Source organism: Parasteatoda tepidariorum, chromosome 4 (genome assembly GCF_982258835.1).
Source record: "Parasteatoda tepidariorum strain Cologne lab strain chromosome 4, Ptep-v5.0, whole genome shotgun sequence".
NCBI classification, from domain to species: domain Eukaryota; kingdom Metazoa; phylum Arthropoda; class Arachnida; order Araneae; family Theridiidae; genus Parasteatoda; species Parasteatoda tepidariorum.
Window position 1 is genome coordinate 117370979 of NC_141758.1, and position 19548 is coordinate 117390526.

Consider the following 19548-nt stretch of genomic DNA (forward strand, 5'->3'; position numbering starts at 1 on the left):
ACAAATGTTTATAAATTTTTGTCATTATGACTGAAGAGATAACATAAATTGGTATTATGAGGAATACTTCTTGCAGAATAACTGTAACTGTATTTTACAGAAGGCAAATTTTGGACATAGAGAAAAAAAATTTTTTTTCGGATATTTTGCTATTAAAGTGATAAAAATGTAAAATAAATAATAAATAAAGTGAAATAAAGACAATACTGAAATCTTAGACTTGACAATAACAACCACTGTGTCATTTTTTTAAATTTTGTTTTCAAACAAGGTAAACAATACTCAAGTCTAATTCCAGATTGAAATTTTTCCTGTAAAAATGTTTTTTGTGTTTTACATTTTAAATTACACATTTTTAACAAATGTTTATAAATTTTTGTCATTATGACTGAAGAGATAACATAAATTGGTATTATGAGGAATACTTCTTGCAGAATAACTGTAATGTGATCTTTAAACAAAATATTTTTGAAACTGAAAAAATTGTTAAGTCAAAAAACTGTTGAAAATGAAAATTTTAAATTTGCTGATGATGCTATTACAGATTTTTGATTGTGTTAAAATTTTTTCAATGAGAACATATGTAAATGTTTTATAATTTATATTACTTTTATATATTGTTACCATTACAAATTTGGTTATTTTATTTGTACTTCTATACCATAGGGAAGATTTTGCAAATGGATAATTTCAAAATTTTTGGATTCTAATTAGACAATTTTGGCGAAGGGGGATGTAACATAAAAAGCTTCAATTAATCTTTTTATGTTAGTTTCTTTGCTATAAAACTTCATCCTAATTAATTATTCTAATCGAAATACTTTCTCACACTTTTAAAAGCCACATCCTGTTCTTAAATCTATTTTTGGCTTAAGTATGCATTTAATTAAGAGCAGGACATTTTTCCCTTTGCTCTGTGTGGGAAACATTCGATCTATTTCATAAACCAATGGCAACTGCTGAGATTTCCCTCTTTCCCTAAATTAAGACATTTTACGGATTTTACTTTGCAAGATTTTCCCTAACATATATAAATGTTAATACATTATTAATGTTCATCTGCTGTTTTATGTATGGAGAGAAATATTTTTTTTATAATTTTTTTTTTATACTAACAACTGGAATAAAGGTACACACTCTACTAGTGTTCTGAGTTTCGCTTCCTTATTTATTACTGAAGCTTCATAATCATTAATATTCAGATTACCTATCCTAGTTAATTTGCACATTGTTCAGAATGATCTGTTAAAGTGCAGAATTAAGAGTTTTCCCTCAATTTACCCAGATAATGTACACATTAGCAGTCTTCTATCATTAAGGCACAAAAAGTCCCATTCTATCTACTAATTTGTAGATTGCTTAGTTGTACTAACTTGATTCTTTAAATACAGAAAAGTAAGTAAATAGCATTATTGTAATTTCCTTAATAATATGTTAAACTATTAGCATTTGGCATATCTGCCAAGCCTCCTGATTTTTAATGAAGATTTCTGTATTTTATGATTATCTCCTGTTTACTCATATATTCTCAAATTTCTTGAAATGTATTTAAAAATTTCTTCAAATTTGTTGAAGAAATTTTTAAATACAATTTTGGTGATAAATTATCTGCTGATGGCAAAAATACTTTACTTATTCCTCAACAGATGGTGCTATTGTCAGTACTGCAGTGTGTTGAGTGTTATTTAGTTTAAGTAATTATAAATAACGGTTTAAAAAAATCTTTAGATTAAGATTTATATCCATATTTTTTACTTCACACTAACTAAGAGCTGATATTATTTCCAATTTTGATTTAAATAATTTTGCATGATGTATCAAAACTTTACTCGTAGCCCCCCCAAAAAATGTGCTAGTAAAAAATCTCTGTTAGTTTATTTCTCTAATGTTGGCAGTTGTATGGTTTTAGTTTATAAATTCATGGGTGAGGGATTCTCTCATCTGATACATTGATAATTTGATTGTAGTAACTTGATATTTTAGATACCAAAGAATAAATAACATTGTATGTATTTTTTTTCGGTACATATTTTTTGTCATATGTTAATGTAAGTGTTAAAAACGTTTCTATTGTTCCAGCAAAGATCTAATTTCTATTTAATTCTGATTTAATCTAATCGTAACAAACATTTCAGTGACAAGCACGATTCAGAACCAGTATTTGTTTAATTCTTGAAATATGTTAAGAAAGCAAATATTTCCAATTTGGCTGTAAGCTTGGTTAAAAGTTAAATTTACAATGGGACATCTAATATTGCAAATGAATATGAAGTAAATTAAATAGAAAAGAATGTGCTATTGTATTTGAAGTTAAAATTTTGAAACTTTTTATGTTTAAAGTTTTTGAGAAATATCGATTTCTATCCATTTTTCATTTATTTGAAAGATATTCAAATTTTGTCATGGAATTTTTTTTAAAAAAAAAACTTTAATATGTTATATTAATGTATATTACAACTATTTAAAATTAATTTGTTACCTTCTACTAATTAATATTGGAGGTTTAGGAACGCAAAACATAAAAAATGTCAATTTAAAAATGTGTTAATAATTTATTTCCCCTTATTATTAGTTATGAAAAAAATATGATTATATATTAAAAATAATTATATATTAAAAATATGATTATATATTATAATATGATTTTTTTTTTGTATGATTATATATTATAGTATAATTATATGATTAAAATATGATTATATATTTAAAATATGATTTATATATTAAGTAAAGAGAATTATTTTACATGTTAACTAGCGTGCTTAAAATATATCTTCTTTTGATACTTTTTTTTTTTTTTGTCTTCCGAGAGAGCACTGAATGAAAATTGAAATTCTCAGGTTTGGTTTAAAAAGCAAAGTAAAAAGTTTGTGTAAATATGTTTTAATTTGTATTTTTATCTAATTCAACTAAGAAACATATTTACGAAGCAAGCACAAGAAAACTATGATTTTAATTAGGCAAAATCATACAAAATTGTGTAATAGAGATCATAGAGGACAGATTAGGGATTATATCTCTTGGCTATCACCAATTTGTACCAGATTTGTTTTCGTCTAAATCCCTCTTGTTCCCAAAATAGTGAATTCTCCTTATACATTACCTCTCTTTATTGAAACAATTGTAAATAATTAAAAAAGTTAGAGATTTGATTAATTAACTCATTTTTATTCTGTTTGAGTTATTATTTTTTTATAGTATTATTATAAAATATTTGAATTAAGCAGATATTGAGATAATATACAAAATCAAAAACCTTAAGACATTGTGGTGAAAGCCATTTTATGTTCATTAATTGGATAACTTAACAATTCATTGTGTGTTCCATATTCTTGATATTTTTTTCTAATCATAGGGTTAATTGGTAAGTCATTCTGATCATAAGATTTGTTATTTCTTCTAATTATAAGATTAATTAAAAACCAGTATTTTATAATAGTTATGTTAAAAAAAAATTAGCGCTCTTATTTTCATTTTAAAACGATTCTCCTGAAACTCGGTAATTCTCTGAAATTCCTCATAACTCTCATAAATTCCCGGTGAAAACAATTATTGCAAAAAACAATTTAATTCTTGTTTTTCTTCCACAAATATTTAGTGGTGCAGACATAAAGCAAACTGATAAATTTTTTTAAAGGATTTTTATTATCAAAATCCATTATCAAACATATCATCTGTTTTGAACTGTATTTTTAGTATAACATTCAGAACGCTATAATTTTAAATTTTATGAAATCATTTTATGAATTGAATTAAAATTAATTCAATTCAAAATTATAGGAATTATTCATTTGAATTATAAAAGGGTAAAACACTTTAATGGTAATATTTTGTTTTCTTGTAATTAATTGAATTCCAAGAAAACAAAATATTATATATTAATTATGTACAATAATTATATTAATTATTATAATATATATTTATTGAATTAATTTTTAATTGTATATTTGTTGTATATTGTAAAATTAATTCAATTCAAAATTATAAAAATCATTCATTTGAATTATAGAAGGGTAAAACCCTTTAATGGCAATATTTTGTTTTCTTGTAATTAATTTAATTACAAGAAAACAAAGTATTATATATTAATTATATACAATAATTATATTAATTATTTAAATATATATTTATTGAATTAATTTTTAATTGTATATTTGTTGTATATTGTAAAATTAATTCAATTCAAAATTATAAAAATCATTTATTTGAATTATAGAAGGGTAAAACCCTTTAATGGCAATATTTTGTTTTCTTGTAATTAATTGAATTACAAGAAAACAAAGTATTATATATTAATTATATACAACAATTATATTATTTATTACAATATTTATTTATTGAATTAATTGTATATTTGTGATTTTTAGGGAGTTTTTTATGACCATGTTGAAATCAACTTTTTCATAAATGGAAAGAATGTTTTGTGTCCTGCCACTGGAGCTAAGGGCGAAGTTTTTCCCGTTTTGTATGGTTTGTATAGATTATTTTGCTGTTTAACTACATACTTCTTCCTTGTAATTTATTTGTTCTTATATAAGTGAATAGTTTGATGTTCTCAAAGTAACTGTTGTACCATTGAACCTATTGTCGCATCTATATGAGTGAATATGCAGTTGAAGTGCTGAGAAAATGAAGGTTTAATATAGCATTTTACTAAATTTGAGTAAATAAGCTTGTAACATTTTGTAATTCTGCAAATTTAAAGATTTTGCTTTTTTCTCTTTTGATAATGCAACGATTGGCCGAGAAATGGAGCTGTTGTGTTGCTCGTCAGAAGCAAGAACAATAGTGATTGTATTCCAGATGTATCCCAGATTTCCAAACTTTTAGTATCATCCCTCCAAGTCTAAAATTTAAGATCGGGTCATGTCATTTTTTCTCGAATTTTGCAGAATTCCACTGATTACAAAATGGTTTTTTTTAGTAGCCTAAAGCATGAAAATAGTTGCCTAGAACTATGAATATAGTTGCCTAAATAAGAACAAAAATATGACTAAAATTTTATTGAGTTACTTAATTGTCATACACCATAATCTATTTTTAAAAAAGGTTTTATAAATTTTTTTTTTTTAAATTTGCGCAGGCAGCAGAAAATTGGTAACTAGATAAGAGTTGAAAACAGTAAAAAATTGTAAATTTTTTTTTAAAATTTGCGCAGGCAGCAGAAATTGGTAACTAGATAAGAGTTGAAAACAGTAAGAAATTAAGGCTAATATTTATAGAAAGAAAAAACAATTTATAAAAATAACAAAATTATAAATCAGAGAAAAAATAAAATGTATTTTAAATATAATGGAAAATTAAATTTTTGGCATTTTAGACATAAATGATAGTATAAGAAATGTTTTCTTTTATTCAGAAGCTCCCGTGAACCGCAAGTTGTGCAACTCAATTTATGCTATAAAAAAAAAAAAAACATTGCAAAGAGTACAGAAAAGTCTCCTAATAGTCTCCTTTTCCCGAAAATAGTTGCCTTTTAGCCTTTTCAGGTAAAAAAAGTTGCCACAGTCACCTCAGGCCAAAAATAGTTGAATTTTAGTCGCCTAGGGCAACCCTGTAATATGTTTTAATGATAATCTTTATTAAATACACAAGTGGACGACCTTTGTGCTAAAATACAAACTAAGGTAAACAACGTTTAAGAGCACAAAAAATATTTATAAATGCAGACAGCTGTTTCGGATGCTCAAAGGGCAACCTTCATCATTTCTACTTCCAAACAGGAGAAAGATAAGGAACGCTGGATAGGTCATTGACCAACAGTTTGGAATTTTTGAAAATGTTATAGGACTCATAAAAATCTAAATCAAAAATTGAAGAACCTATCCAGCGTTCCTTATCTTTCTCCTGTTTGGAAATCTATGATTAAACCTAACTAACCCCCCCTTTTTTTGTTCCTTGCTTCCCATTCGTCGTCATCCATTCACCCTTCCCTCCTATTGGCCGATGCTCTAACCCCCCCTTGTGACGTCACCTTTCTCTATATATTTACCCTGTTTTCTCTCATTTCTTTCAGTTGCACTGATGAAGGTTGCCCTTTGAGCATCCGAAACAGCTGTCTGCATTTATAAATATTTTTCGTGCTCTTAAACGTTGTTCACCTTAGTTTGATTATCTTTATTGCCTATAATTAAGGATATATGCAGTGTCTGATAACAAATGATTAAAACTTGCAGAATTCAAGATTTAAACATTTTTTCAGAAATTGAGAACTTGACACCAATCAAAATCATTTTCTTTTTTCTTCTTTTTTAATGTTAAATTGTTATTGCTTAGCCATATATGGAATCTTTCTTTTTTTGCAAAGTTGTCAGCCTAACAAAAAGAATGTTATTTATTTATTTAGTTGATGATGGTGCAATACTTGATGCAGCTTTCGCCACATTTACTCACCAGCCTCCATCAGGATTTGACAGAATAATGGTTGAAAAATCCTTGTTGTAATTTCATCTACAAGAAAAGGTGAACTCTTCTTTCAATATATTTGGTATTTGCTTGATTTTGTTTTTCATCATACAGAGTGAACTCTCGCCACTACGATAATAACTCCCTTTGTAACGAAAATATTTCGTGGTCCCGACGAACTTGCACATGAATAAATGTCATGTTCCTCTCAATATTACAATATTTTTTGATGCAATGAATCCCTGTAAATTGATTTTTTCCCTAAATTTCAACCTTGTTTTTTCCATTTGTTATTGATTTTTAAATAATGTTTAAAAAAAATCTTATTTTATTATCTTTTGCCATTTTTTCCATCTTTTCTGAAAAGAAGACTGAGTGCTGACCACCCTAAGAGCTTCCATTCATAGAACATAGCTGCCAACTGTCCGGAATTTTTCGGATTTGTTCCTAATTTTTAAATCAAAACTGAAAATCTGATATTTTTATAAAAAATCCGAATTTTTGTAGAATTACAGTGTTTTTGCTTTTATGCCAATTTCCTGTTCTGATCACCGCAATCGCGCTTCCTGTGATTATTGTGCAGAAGTAATATTTAGTAGCTTTATATTGGAAAATACTATTTTAATAGCTGTAGCTGATCATTTCACTAAAGTGAATTTAAAACAACTATTATTATTATTTTTTAAATGTTTTGTAGTATTTAAACATTTGCATCAGAAATATTTGTTTATGATTTAGTTCAATATTTACCTGTGTTTTATAATTTGGAGAAGAATAATTATATATTAATAGGTGATGGCTGTTTTTTTTAATAATTTAAAATATTAGTATTATAAAGTTCCCACAAAAGATAGTGATTAAAGTTTTGTTTTACTAATTTACATAAGGTATTTAAATATACTTCTGTTAATGCTATTATTTAATAGTTAAACTTTTGTCTTACTCTCATAATTGCTGCGTATAATTTTGTCGCATATAGTGTTCCTAATTTTTAATTCCTAAGGTTGGCAGCTATGATAGAATCGCCTCCTTTATCTTTTAAGAAGTCACAAATCTAACATCCCTCTCTGATTTCATTTAATTCGTGTTAAAAAAGCTGACCATGAGTCACAAATGACCATGACCATCACGATAACACCTGAAAGAGAATATTTTCTGTAGAGGGTGGGTGGAGCCTAGAGTAGAAGGCCTAGGAGCTTGTTTGTGACGTCACGATCAGAAGGTAGAAAAGAGCGTTGCTATTTTCTACCTTCAGAGTGATCAGAGGAGGCTGTGAAGATATGAGGATAGTCGATCCCTTATTAGTTTTTTTTTGTTTCTTTCATTTTTTAAAGCTAAAAATAAGAATCCAATTTTTTTAATGATCTGAATGATTGTGTATATATAATCTTTGCCTTAATATAATAAATTTAAAATGAATCAAAAGAAGAAAGAAATCATGATAAAAATAAGTAAATTAATGCAGTAAGAAACTTTAGATTAGTTTTTAAAGATTTTTTTTGTGTGGTTATTTTCATAGGATATATCCAAACCTTTTTTCAAGGGATAAATTTCAGTTTTAAACTATTTTAAGAGTAATCAATCATATTAAATAAATATCAATTGATTAAAAATAAAAATATTTTCCTGAAAATTGAAAATTAGTACTTAACATTACATTCATGGAAACAAAATGTTATTGGAACAAACACTAAACGTAAAATTCTATAAAAAAAAGCATAAAAATGTTTATCCTTTATAAACCTTCGAAATATTTATAGCAAATGTATATAATTATTCTGAATTTTTTTTTATTTACTACAGTAAACTGTCAAATTAACATCTGCCCCTCTAATTTCTTTCTATGTTCTTTTGTTCTGCATACATGCGATAAAAATGATTTAATATGACTTATTAAATAAGCTGAATCATTTCTTTGATGATATAGACTAGAACATTATGAATGAGGTATTTAAGTATATGAAGATTAATTTTATCATGAAGTATAAGTATGCTTTAATAATGACACAAACATATATATATAGAATAAAAGCTTTATTTGAATCAGTAAGCAGAAAATATATATACTAAAGCAAATAACATTTTTGAAAATTTCATTTTAAAACATATATCATTAATTATATCATTGCCTGCAATTTCAAGATTACTATATTTCTGAAGAAAACACTGTCATTGTCATATATTTTTAAATGACCAAATTTCCAAACACTTTATTTTAAAACATAAACCCATAAGGCAAACAAAAATTTGGAACCAGGGAAAATTTTTACTTTATCAATTTAATTTCATTATAATCATGGGTGCAAAGGCAAAAATTTTTTCTGACTAAAATTCCCAAAATACCTCCCCGACATACAACACATATGCAAAGTATCTATAAAGCTCTACCATAATATATCAAACTTATATACTGACCAAAAATTATTTGTTTATTTCTTCCCTTAATAAAATAACAGGAGCATAAAAAGTACACCAATATAAATAATGAATGCAATTTTTGCTTATTAAATTATATCATTACTTGCAATTTCAAGATTACTATACTTCTGAAGAAAACATATTGTAAATGTCGTATATTTTTAAATGACCAAATTTCCAAACATTTTATTTTAAAACATACCCTAGAGAGCAAACAAAAATTTGGTAAAAATATTTCACGGATAATTCAAAGTATTTGCTTACATACTGTATTTTTCTGTGCATGTTAATGAAACAATCTTTTTCGAAAATGCTGCCCTTTGATAAAACTGTTAATATACATGTAAAAGTAACACAGTAAATTACTAATGATTGTATAGTAGTTATTAAATACTTTACCATATATGAACCATTCAAATTACCCGACACTTTTGCTCTTGTAACAACATATTTTAAAAACTTGTTGATTTTGAGAAATTTAATTATCCGAAGGAAGGAAATGAAAAAGGATAGTAAATTAAATAAAATATTGAATGAAATACAAAAATGTCTTTTCGTAATCTAAATTTTCCACTAATTTTTAAAATACTATTCTATATTATAAATTAAATCTGGAGTTATAAGTAAATTGCCAATTAAATTTTCCTTTAAGAAAAACACACAAATATCTCATACTTATGGAGCTTTTAACTATTTTTATGGGATAATAAGAAATATATATTAGTAAAAACAAAATTTTAGTTTCTTAAAACTGCAGTTTCTGATGAGATGTACCCCAAAATATAATGTAAATAATTGCATTACATCACCCAATAATTAAAACTAAGAAAAGTTTTGAAAGTAAACAGGAAGTTTATAAAAAAGAGACTATTATTTACAATACATTTTTAAAACTATAAAAACATTAGATTAAATTGAAGCTGTAAATTCCTATGACCTTCCTATTAATCATTTTACAATTTATGATAATAATTAAATATTTGTTTTTAAAAGTCTTGATGTAAGACATCCTATTAATCATTTTACAATTCACAATAATAATAATATATTTATTTTTAAAAGGTGTGATGAAAAACAATCTACTTTAGGAAAGCATTAAAAGTGATAATCCTTGTTAATTTAAACATATAATAAATCTTTATAAATTTAAACAAATATTCTTAGTTAAAAGTTAAATACAAATTTTAAATATTTTTTGCATAAATGAATCAATTGTTGCAGTTGTGTGTCTTGGGGAAAACGAAATACCTTGTGATTATCATCATAGTTCCCTCGACACAAGAGAACACAACAAGCATAAATCATGATTGATGCCTGAAAAATAAACAGATATTAAGACTCTTGGCTGAAACTAAAATATTAATTTATCGACACTTACCTCAATTTCTCATTGGAATAATGAAAATAAAAAAAAATTGTTTTACTTCCCAAAAAATATATTAAAAAATATTTTTCTTAGTTATCTGAATCTTAAATAAATTTTCTAAAGTTTTGGTTAATATAAACAAAGTTCTGCTAAATGTAGTCAACCATCTCTAAAATAAGTGTTCAATTAAGTAATTTATTCACTAAAATTTTCTTTATTTAAAATACTTAAAAGTATTTTAATAGCACATTAGAAGCACTATAAGTTAACAAGGACACCAAACCTTGAAATAGAATTAGAAACTAATAATTTTATCCCCGAACATTTGGTACATTTAGAAATTCTTCAATATTAAAATTCTTCTCAGGCATATTTAAATTTAAAATTCTAATAGCTAAATGTAAACAAATGTAACTTCTATCAGCATTCTTCAGATAAACACATATGGTATTTTTTTCTAAAATTTGTTTAAATTTAATTTCATTAGAGTTAAAAATAACTACTTTTCATCACTAATACAGTTTAAATGTCTTTGTAATTCTTATCTAAAGTAGTTTTACAATTTTGGTAATCTTATACCAACTGCTAATTCTACATTTCAAATTATTTAGTATTTTTACTGAGAAAGATATATACAAATCTCTAATCTAACATTCATAATGTACAAAACATTACAAACATCTTATTAGTATTTCAAGAAATTGCATATTTTTTTCTTACAAACACTATAAAGTTTAGCAGTAAAACATATTGGATTGTAACTAATATATTTTAATATGCTTATATAAATGTATAATTCAAACATATTTTAACCGATTCATTGAAATGTATATCTTATAAACAATTCTAGGGCTATTTAAAATCTTGAGCAGTCTATTTAAATCGCTTAGATTCATTTAAGATGCTTTAGCTTATAAAGTATGAAAACAAAATACAATCGAATGCTTTTGTAATTTTATATTTGAATACTAAATTATGTTATTTTATAATTGAAATGGAAATAGATCAGATAACACATATAAATACATTAGAGACTCAAATAACGTCTCACAACATAACACCAATGCAAGTTAAATTATATATGTGCTTTCAAAAGAGTAGGGAGAACAAGGGAAAACCTGGATAATACAGGGAATTTAAAAATCACCTAAAATAGCAGGGAAAACGTGGGGAATTATGAGGTTTTCCTTATTAAGTAGGAAAATACAGGGAATTTTATTTTTTATTTTCGTCTTTTCAAAAGTACTGACCTCACAAAGCGTATTCTATGGGATATTTAAGAATGATTTATCTTCTAAACTAAACTATTTCATTTACTATACTATTATTTGTTTTAAGTATGCTCAGGGAAAAAACAAGGAATTTTTTTTCAAATTTGAGGGGCAACCCTGTTTACTAATTGGATATTATAAATGGCAACCGAACAAGCCTATTTACCCTTTGACGGTTAGGAAAATGGGCAGTTTTCGTTTACTTAATTCACGCAGTATTACGAGTAAACAGAAGTCGAAGGTGGCAGCTGTTTTCCTTCGCCGTTCTTCCAAAAAAGTCACCCTTCTCTTGCGGTGGCGTAGATAGCTCGCCTCACGTGTTTTAAAAATTTATTGAAGTATTTGTAGTACATAAATAACAGTTTTTACATAAGTTAAAATAATTAAAACAGGATAATTATTAAATAGTAAATTATAAATGATTATAATCAATTATATAAATAGTAATAGTTAATTATAAATATAGGACAAATATTAAATTGAAAGGACTCAATAAATTAAACCAATGTAAAACTTTATGAAGAATTTAAATGCAGTAATTACCAAAAAATATTTTTGTACACGCTGTAAAAAATTTGCAGTAATTATTTAAAAATCTTTAACAATCATCATCATAATTAGCTAACTTTTGCTTTTGAGCCATTTTACTTTACAAACACCCTAAAAAACGTGCCAAAATATTCATAAAAAGAATAAGGTAAAAGAAATTCCCCCTCCATTATGAAAAGAAATTCATGGAACCCCTACTGCCATCTGTAGAGAGTAAAACTAACTGCATTTCGCGAATAGGATTTGTTTGTAACATAATCAATGAAGAATAATAATGGTGAACGAGCTCAGTTGACAATGCCCGCAGCTTGTCAATACGCGTTGTGAAAAATGTCACTACGCTAGTAGTGCTTGTTTCTAACCATTTCGGTTGAAATCTTGCTTCCGAGCGGAACTCGTTAGCGCACTTTATGCAGGGTTTGTTATTCCTTATACTCCTTGGAAATAAAAAGGTCCCCAAGGAGTACTTGGAACTACTTAGATTTCCAAATTAGTCCTTAGAAACTCCTTAGACTATTGCGTTGCATAGATGAACTTACTAGTTCCGCTGTTGAATTTGCTGTCCATGCAGGGAAACAAAATTATATGACTTAGCTGTCAAAATCTAATAATTTAAGAAAAACTTTAAAAGAAAAAAAATTGATTTGCAAGAGTTAGAAGAAAAAAATAGCAGCAAATAATTTTAATTTTTCATGTTACAAGCAAACTTAATTAATAATTTACTGTGATTTTTTTTTTATTTGTATAAAATGCCTTAGATTTTCTTATGTATTCAAATGTAAAAATATAAGATTGGTAAGTTTTTATGTTAATCTTTAACATGTGTACTTTAACAAGATTAATTAAAATAATTGAGACTGTCAAATGTATTTATGTGTAAAAGTGATAACTTTATTTATTTTTCTTGATGAAGTTTGACAAAGTCAAAATTTATTTCAAAAGGGCTGGAAAAAAATATGCAAACTATACATTTTTGGGAGTTCCTTATAATAACTGCTTTTTTAATTTAAAGAAAAAAACTGTCTAGTTATCTTTTACACAAAGTTTTTGGATAAGTCCTTAAAATTTTGGACTCCTTGGATACTCCTATGGATTTCTTCTTCTGATCTCTGTTTTCTGAATGATATTTTCTATGCTAGGCATTGTATATACAATGTTGATATTTCCTTGTATTTCCAATAATGTATTGTGTTTTTTTTTCTTTGCAGCTATTTTCATATCCATCATCACAATAGTTTTTTCCAGTCTGGCCACTCTTTTGTGGGATATTTATTAACCTCTTAATTCCTGTTTTTTTCTTTTCTTTTTTTAAATGATCTTTTTCAATATTTAAATTTTGTTGAGGATTCACACACTAACACAAGTCTCTTAAACTAGTTTATGGAGATTGTTGCTCTAATGCAATAACATTGTAATTTTTTCTTTTTTAAATTATAATAACCGACATCGAGTAAATGAACAAAAAAATTATTTTTCCTATGCTCTGATTTTATTAAAAATATTGCAATTCTAGTTTTCAAAAAAAATATTGCCAACTTGTTTCTGTTGCATATAAATATGTACTTTCGTATGACAATTACAGTTTTCCATTCATTTAAATATCAATCCTATTCTTTTTGGGGCATTTTTCATTTCTTCTGCCATCATTTGTTTAAAAGTAATTTTTTATCTTGTGTACGAAAAAGAATCTACATCAATAATATAAAGGGTAATAAGTTAAGTCAATGAGGCAAAATACATTTAATGACTTTTACATGACCTTCATCTTAACGATGTCTTCAACCTGTATAATATTTACAGTGTATTGCAATCACTTTCTTAATATATATTTTTACAGTCCTTTTCAGGAATGAAGTGAAAAAATATACACATAGGAGTAAAAAAAAAAATTGAGATTTAAGTTAGGTAAGAAACAAAACCACTATTTAATATTATTCACTGTTATGAGAGACATCATTAGAAATATTAAAACTTGTTTAATTGCCTGGGGAAAACAAGAGAATTTGAAAAGTGATTATTCTAAAGACTACTAAGTTTCAGCTGACAATCAAACGAATTTCGACGTTCTTACACGGATATTCCTCAATAGTGATTTGTTACATTTTTTAGCTTGAGTATTTATTAACAACCCTAATTTGTATGTTTTTCTGAAGGAGTTTAAAAATATGTTAAGGGTGGTGATTACTTAACATTCTGTTGTATGTTCTTACTCTATTATTGTGGCAGTCATTTTTTGATATAGCAGTTTTTAATTTACTTTTTACTAGTTTAGTAACTTAAGCTCTTGTAACATTCAGAGAATCTTTATTGGAATCAAAATATCACTAACACTCTAAAAACATCTGATTTTTTTTAAAATCATTAAACTTGTTCTAGTTTTGACTAGGTCTGAAGGGGTTAGCTTTTTTTCCCCCTTATAATTAGTTTTAAAATTTTAATGGATGCTAATGAATACTGTGCATTTCCAAATGTAAGCCCAGAGTACACTCTTTCTTTGTTAATTCACACAAAATCCACATATCTAACCCGATGTAACACCTATCTTTGTGGGTCACTTTCAACTCCCCCCTTTTTGTTTTGCTCAACCAAAACCACTTTAGTTTATTTGTTTAATAATAACTTGTTAAAAGTCCCGCCGATTCTTTCCTCTCTACTTTTGTTTCCCCCCTCTTTTCTTCTCAAGCCTTTCAGCTTACCAATCGCAGAGATGATTGCGCTCCGGAAAAAATCCGGATTTTTCGCTAATTGCAATCCAGAAGTTTCGAGAAATTATTTATCACATTTGTGTGTAAATATTCTTGTATATTTTATTTAAAAATGTTAAAACTAGAATTTATACATCTCTTTCATTTGTAAATATTTTCATGGCTGCCAACTCTACTGGATTTCGCCTGTTTCTCCTGGTTTTTGTACATTTTAGAAAATTCCCTAAAATTGAGTATTAAAAAAATTCCTTTTAAAATAGAATTTTTCTACAGATTATTGCTTGCTTGCTAGAATGCTTAAAAAAGTATTACTAATACATAATGAAGCAAACTTCATTTATAGAAATCAGTTTAAAACGCTTTTTGTTCTGAAATGTTCAGTTTATTTTTATTCAGAACTCTCTTTTTAAATGAATTGAAAAAATCTTTTAACTATCTTTGCCGAATTAAATGTCTATTACTATTCTATATTATGAGTAAACATAATACATAGCATTTCAGGTATCTTTAATTTTAATCATAACTGGAAAATAATGCAAGCTTTCTATTTTAATGACTATAAAAATTCCATATGTCTAAAATATTTAGTATATTGTTGCAACAATTATATTATTTCGTAAAATCTGCTGGATTTTTTGCTATCCATGTTGGCAGTTATGCATTTTTTCTGGTAGAGATAAAAGTAAACTTATGCATAATTATTAATTTAAATGATGCTGCATATGTCCTTTTGAAAATATCAATGATTTAAATTTATAAAGACATTAGTTCTTTGAATTGTGTCTTTAATGATTTTACTCCAGAAATTTTCAGGATTTTTGAGTTGAACTCACCATCACCTCTGCAAATTTGCAGAAAGAAGAGTAAATCAAATACTAAAAGCGAGATCTATTTTAATTTAAAGCTAGCGAATGTAACTTTTTATGTTTGTTTTAATTGTAAGATGTTTTATGAGAAAAAATACGTGTTAAATGAAAATCTCATTAAAAAAATCCTTTTCTGTTGTCAATTTATGTTGTTAGTTATTTTTATTTTTTTTTATTTAATCTTATTTTATGTTTTGTGTGTACATTTTGTGATAGTATTTAGCGGTTTATCACTAATCAACAGAAAGAATTTCTGTTGGTGATGTTTGCGTGGTATTTCGCAAACTTAACAGATCTGACTATAAACCGACCCTCTACTTAAGCTTTTGAATAGCTCCAAAAATTCTCTGGCTATATTTGGAAATGTACAGCATGTGAAAAAAAAAACTTTCATTCTGTGATAAGAGTTTGCGGAAAATTCCTTTTAGTATTGTCTTGTGAGTTTATACTCAAATTATTTACTATGTACAGATTGTTGCATTGTTTATTATTACGAAATTTTATTTTAATAATCTTTAATAGTAATCAAAATTTACCTTCGCCGGTTCACACAAAATTTTACAATGAATTGAATTTTATGAAATGAAAAAAATCTGTTATTTATTACAACCATTGATTTTTATTGTAAACTGTAAAACAATGTAGAAAAGACTTCTGACCGAATTTATTTTTCAATTCAAAATTATTCTAATTTTAACAACTGGAAGTAAGAGATGTATCTAAATTTGTATCTCATGTTTGAAGAGTTTAATTATGATTTTTAATAAACCTTTTTTTAAAAAAATATTAATAATAATATAAAAAATATTAATATAATATAAAAGTATTAATATAATATAATATATAATATAATATTAATATAATATATTAATATAATATGATGATAATATAAAAATATTAATATAATATAATATTAAAATAAAAATTAAATTTTATTTTAATAATCTTTAATAGTAATCAAAATTTACCTTCGCCGGTTCACACAAAATTTTACAATGAATTGAATTTTATGAAATGAAAAAAATCTGTTATTTACTACAATCATTGATTTTTATTGTAAACTGTAAAACAATGTAGAAAAGATTTCTGACCAAATTTATTTTTCAATTCAAAATTATTCTAATTTTAACAACTGGAAGTAAGAGATGTATCTAAATTTGTATCTGATGTTTGAAGAGTTTAATTATGATTTTTGTTAAACTTTTTTTAAAAAAATATTAATAATAATATGAAAAATATTAATATAATATAAAAATATTAGTATAATATATAATATAATATTAATATAATATATTAATATAATATGATAATAATATAAAAATATTAATATAATATTAAAATAAAAATTAAATTTTATTTTAATAATCTTTAATAGTAATCAAAATTTACCTTCGCCGGTTCACACAAAATTTTACAATGATTTGAATTTTATGAAATGCAAAAAATCTGTTATTTACTACAATCATTGATTTTTATTGTAAACTGTAAAACAATGTAGAAAGACTTCTGACCGAATTTATTTTTTAATTCAAAATTATTCTAATTTTAAGAACTGAAAGTGAAGTAAGAGATGTGTCTAAATTTTTATCTCATGTTTGAAGAGTTTAATTATGATTTTTGTTAAACCTTTTTTTAAAAAAATATTAATAATAATATAAAAAATATTAATATAATATAATATTAATATAATATGATAATAATATAAAAATATTAATATAATATAATATAAAAATAAAAATTAAATTTTATGGTAATCAAAATTTACCTTCACTGGTTCACACAAAATTTTACAATGATTTGAATTTTATGAAATGAAAAAAATCTGTTATTTACTACAATCATTGATTTTTATTGTAAACTGTAAAACAATGTAGAAAAGACTTCTGACCGAATTTATTTTGTAATTCAAAATTATTCTAATTTTAAGAACTGAAAGTGAAGTAAGAGATGTGTCTAAATTTTTATCTCATGTTTTATTATGATTTTTGTTATACCTTTTTCTTTTTAAATATATTTTTTGTTATAGAATTTTGTTAATAACAATTACTATACTTTACTTATGATGCATCATTTTGTCCTCTGTTACTGTAACTTTTTGCTGTCCACTTTTTGTTTATTATGAATTAGCCAACATGTTATGCACTTTGCATTTGAGGAGTTGAGTGACGGTAAGTTATAAATGACATTTTCTTCAAATTGGCAATATTTATCAACCCCATGACTCATTTAAACTGTTTACATTATCGCAGGGTATCCACACCTGGAAAGAAATTTGTCATGAAATATCATGATTTAAACTATTTTTTGAAAAAAAAATCATGAAAAGTCCTGGATTTAGGTCGCCGAGAAATATAATTTTTAATCCCCACTCACAGTCATATTTGATCAAAATATGAAATATTTTTATCGTGTTCTTTAAAAATTATGGTGTTTGTTCAGAAAATGAAAGAAAAACATTTCTAGAGCAAATTATCTTTTAAACGTCTGTGATTTCAGAATTTTTGTTATTATTTATTTTTTTTCAATTTATCAATTTAAAATTCTAGCTGAAGCAAGCCAGACATTGGCGAATTTTTTTTTCTGAAATGAGAACAGAAAAATATAGACTGTTTTGTTCCTTTTCGATGAACAAGAAAAGTATCTTTAGAATGTAATTCTGCAGGAAAAATAAAGATTTGCTTTTGTATTTTTTTCAGCTATTTTATTGCTTAAACTCTTTCTTTACTCTGTTTTTCAAATTTAAATTCTATAAATATGAAGATGCAGAGTATAACAGTTTTGGTTATACCTATCATTTCAATGAATGTTATTTTAATGCTTTTTTAAATTTAATGTTGTGTTTTTGTTGGAGAAAATAGTAACTTTGTTGAATTATGAAAAATTCTTGGAATCAATCATGAAAAGTCATGAATTTGAAAATCTAAAATGTAGCAGATACACTGTATGGGGTTGGCACTCTCTTAAATTTTAATTTAATGCCAAAACAGAGGCTTTCTAAAGGTGACTCTTTGATGCCAAATGCACTTTTTTCCATTCTAAAGAAGTTAAAGAACATCACCGCCCATTTAGATCTTGACTTAATAAGTAAATTTTGTTCAGCTAAATTCGACCACAATAAGATTTTCACTCGAAAACAAATCAAAATGTCACCAAGAACCTTTCTTCAAGTATTATTTTTAAAAAATAATGTTGGCATTGTTTGGTACTGAATCTATGTATCGGAATTCCCTTTAATATCATTTCTGTTCTTTATATTTACTATTTCAAGACACTATTTTGATATTTACAGGGTTGCCACTCTACATGGAGAACAGGGAAAACCTGGAAAATACAGGGAATTTAGAAATCACCTAAAATAGCAGGGAAAATGCAGGGAATTTTGATTTTTTCCTTGCAAACTGGGAAAATGCAGGGAATTTTGTTTCTTATTTTTGTCTTTCAAAAAATGGTACCCACTCAAAGCGTAATCTATGGGATATTTAGCCATGATATTTCGGCTATACTAAACTATTTCACTTACTATAACATTATTTAAATATGTTCAGCTGTTTTCCCACCAATTAAAACTAATAAATATAGTTAGCCCTATATAGCTCACAAAAGAGCACAGTAATTGTTGTTTCCTTTTAATATATTGTGTATAATAGTTCAGGGAAAACACAGGGAATTTTTTTTCCAGATTTGAGTGGCAACACTGATTTAGGTTGCCATTTTGTATCATAAATAAACACTGCTTTTTTTTTTCTTTCCTCCAAGCCCTGAGCATGTACCTAGGTTATGAAAACCCTTAACCATATAGCCCAGGACTTGGCCGCTGGTCCAGCTCCACTCCAGCCTAAATAACATAATATTTAAAAAAAAAATTTAGAAATTATAAAAAAAAAGAATAGATTTTACTGAAAGTGTGGAATTTAAGAAGAAATTAGACAAAAAAAAAAAATATTATACATGTGAAATGGGAAGTTATT

General features: G+C 25.8%; 1 protein-coding gene across 10 annotated transcripts in view; it reads left to right on the plus strand.

The window, feature by feature from the left end:
- Nucleotides 1-19548, plus strand: part of LOC147812633 (SPRY domain-containing protein 7-like) — a 40606-nt gene that overhangs the window by 13744 nt on the left and 7314 nt on the right. For 6 of the 10 annotated variants that reach the window (XR_015433510.1, XR_015433511.1, XM_087162513.1 and 3 more), the window contains exons 3-5: nt 4368-4470; nt 6347-6462; nt 13218-14722. Coding sequence is in view for 8 of the 10 variants with exons in the window: in XM_087162513.1 (XP_087018639.1) it covers nt 4368-4470; nt 6347-6444 (201 nt within the window). In the remaining 2 variants the exon portion in view is untranslated. Of the gene's footprint in view, nt 1-4367; nt 4471-6346; nt 6463-13217; nt 14723-18869; nt 19492-19548 lie in introns of those variants that run through there. The other 4 variants (XM_087162514.1, XM_087162518.1, XM_087162519.1 and 1 more) reach the window with 3 other exon arrangements.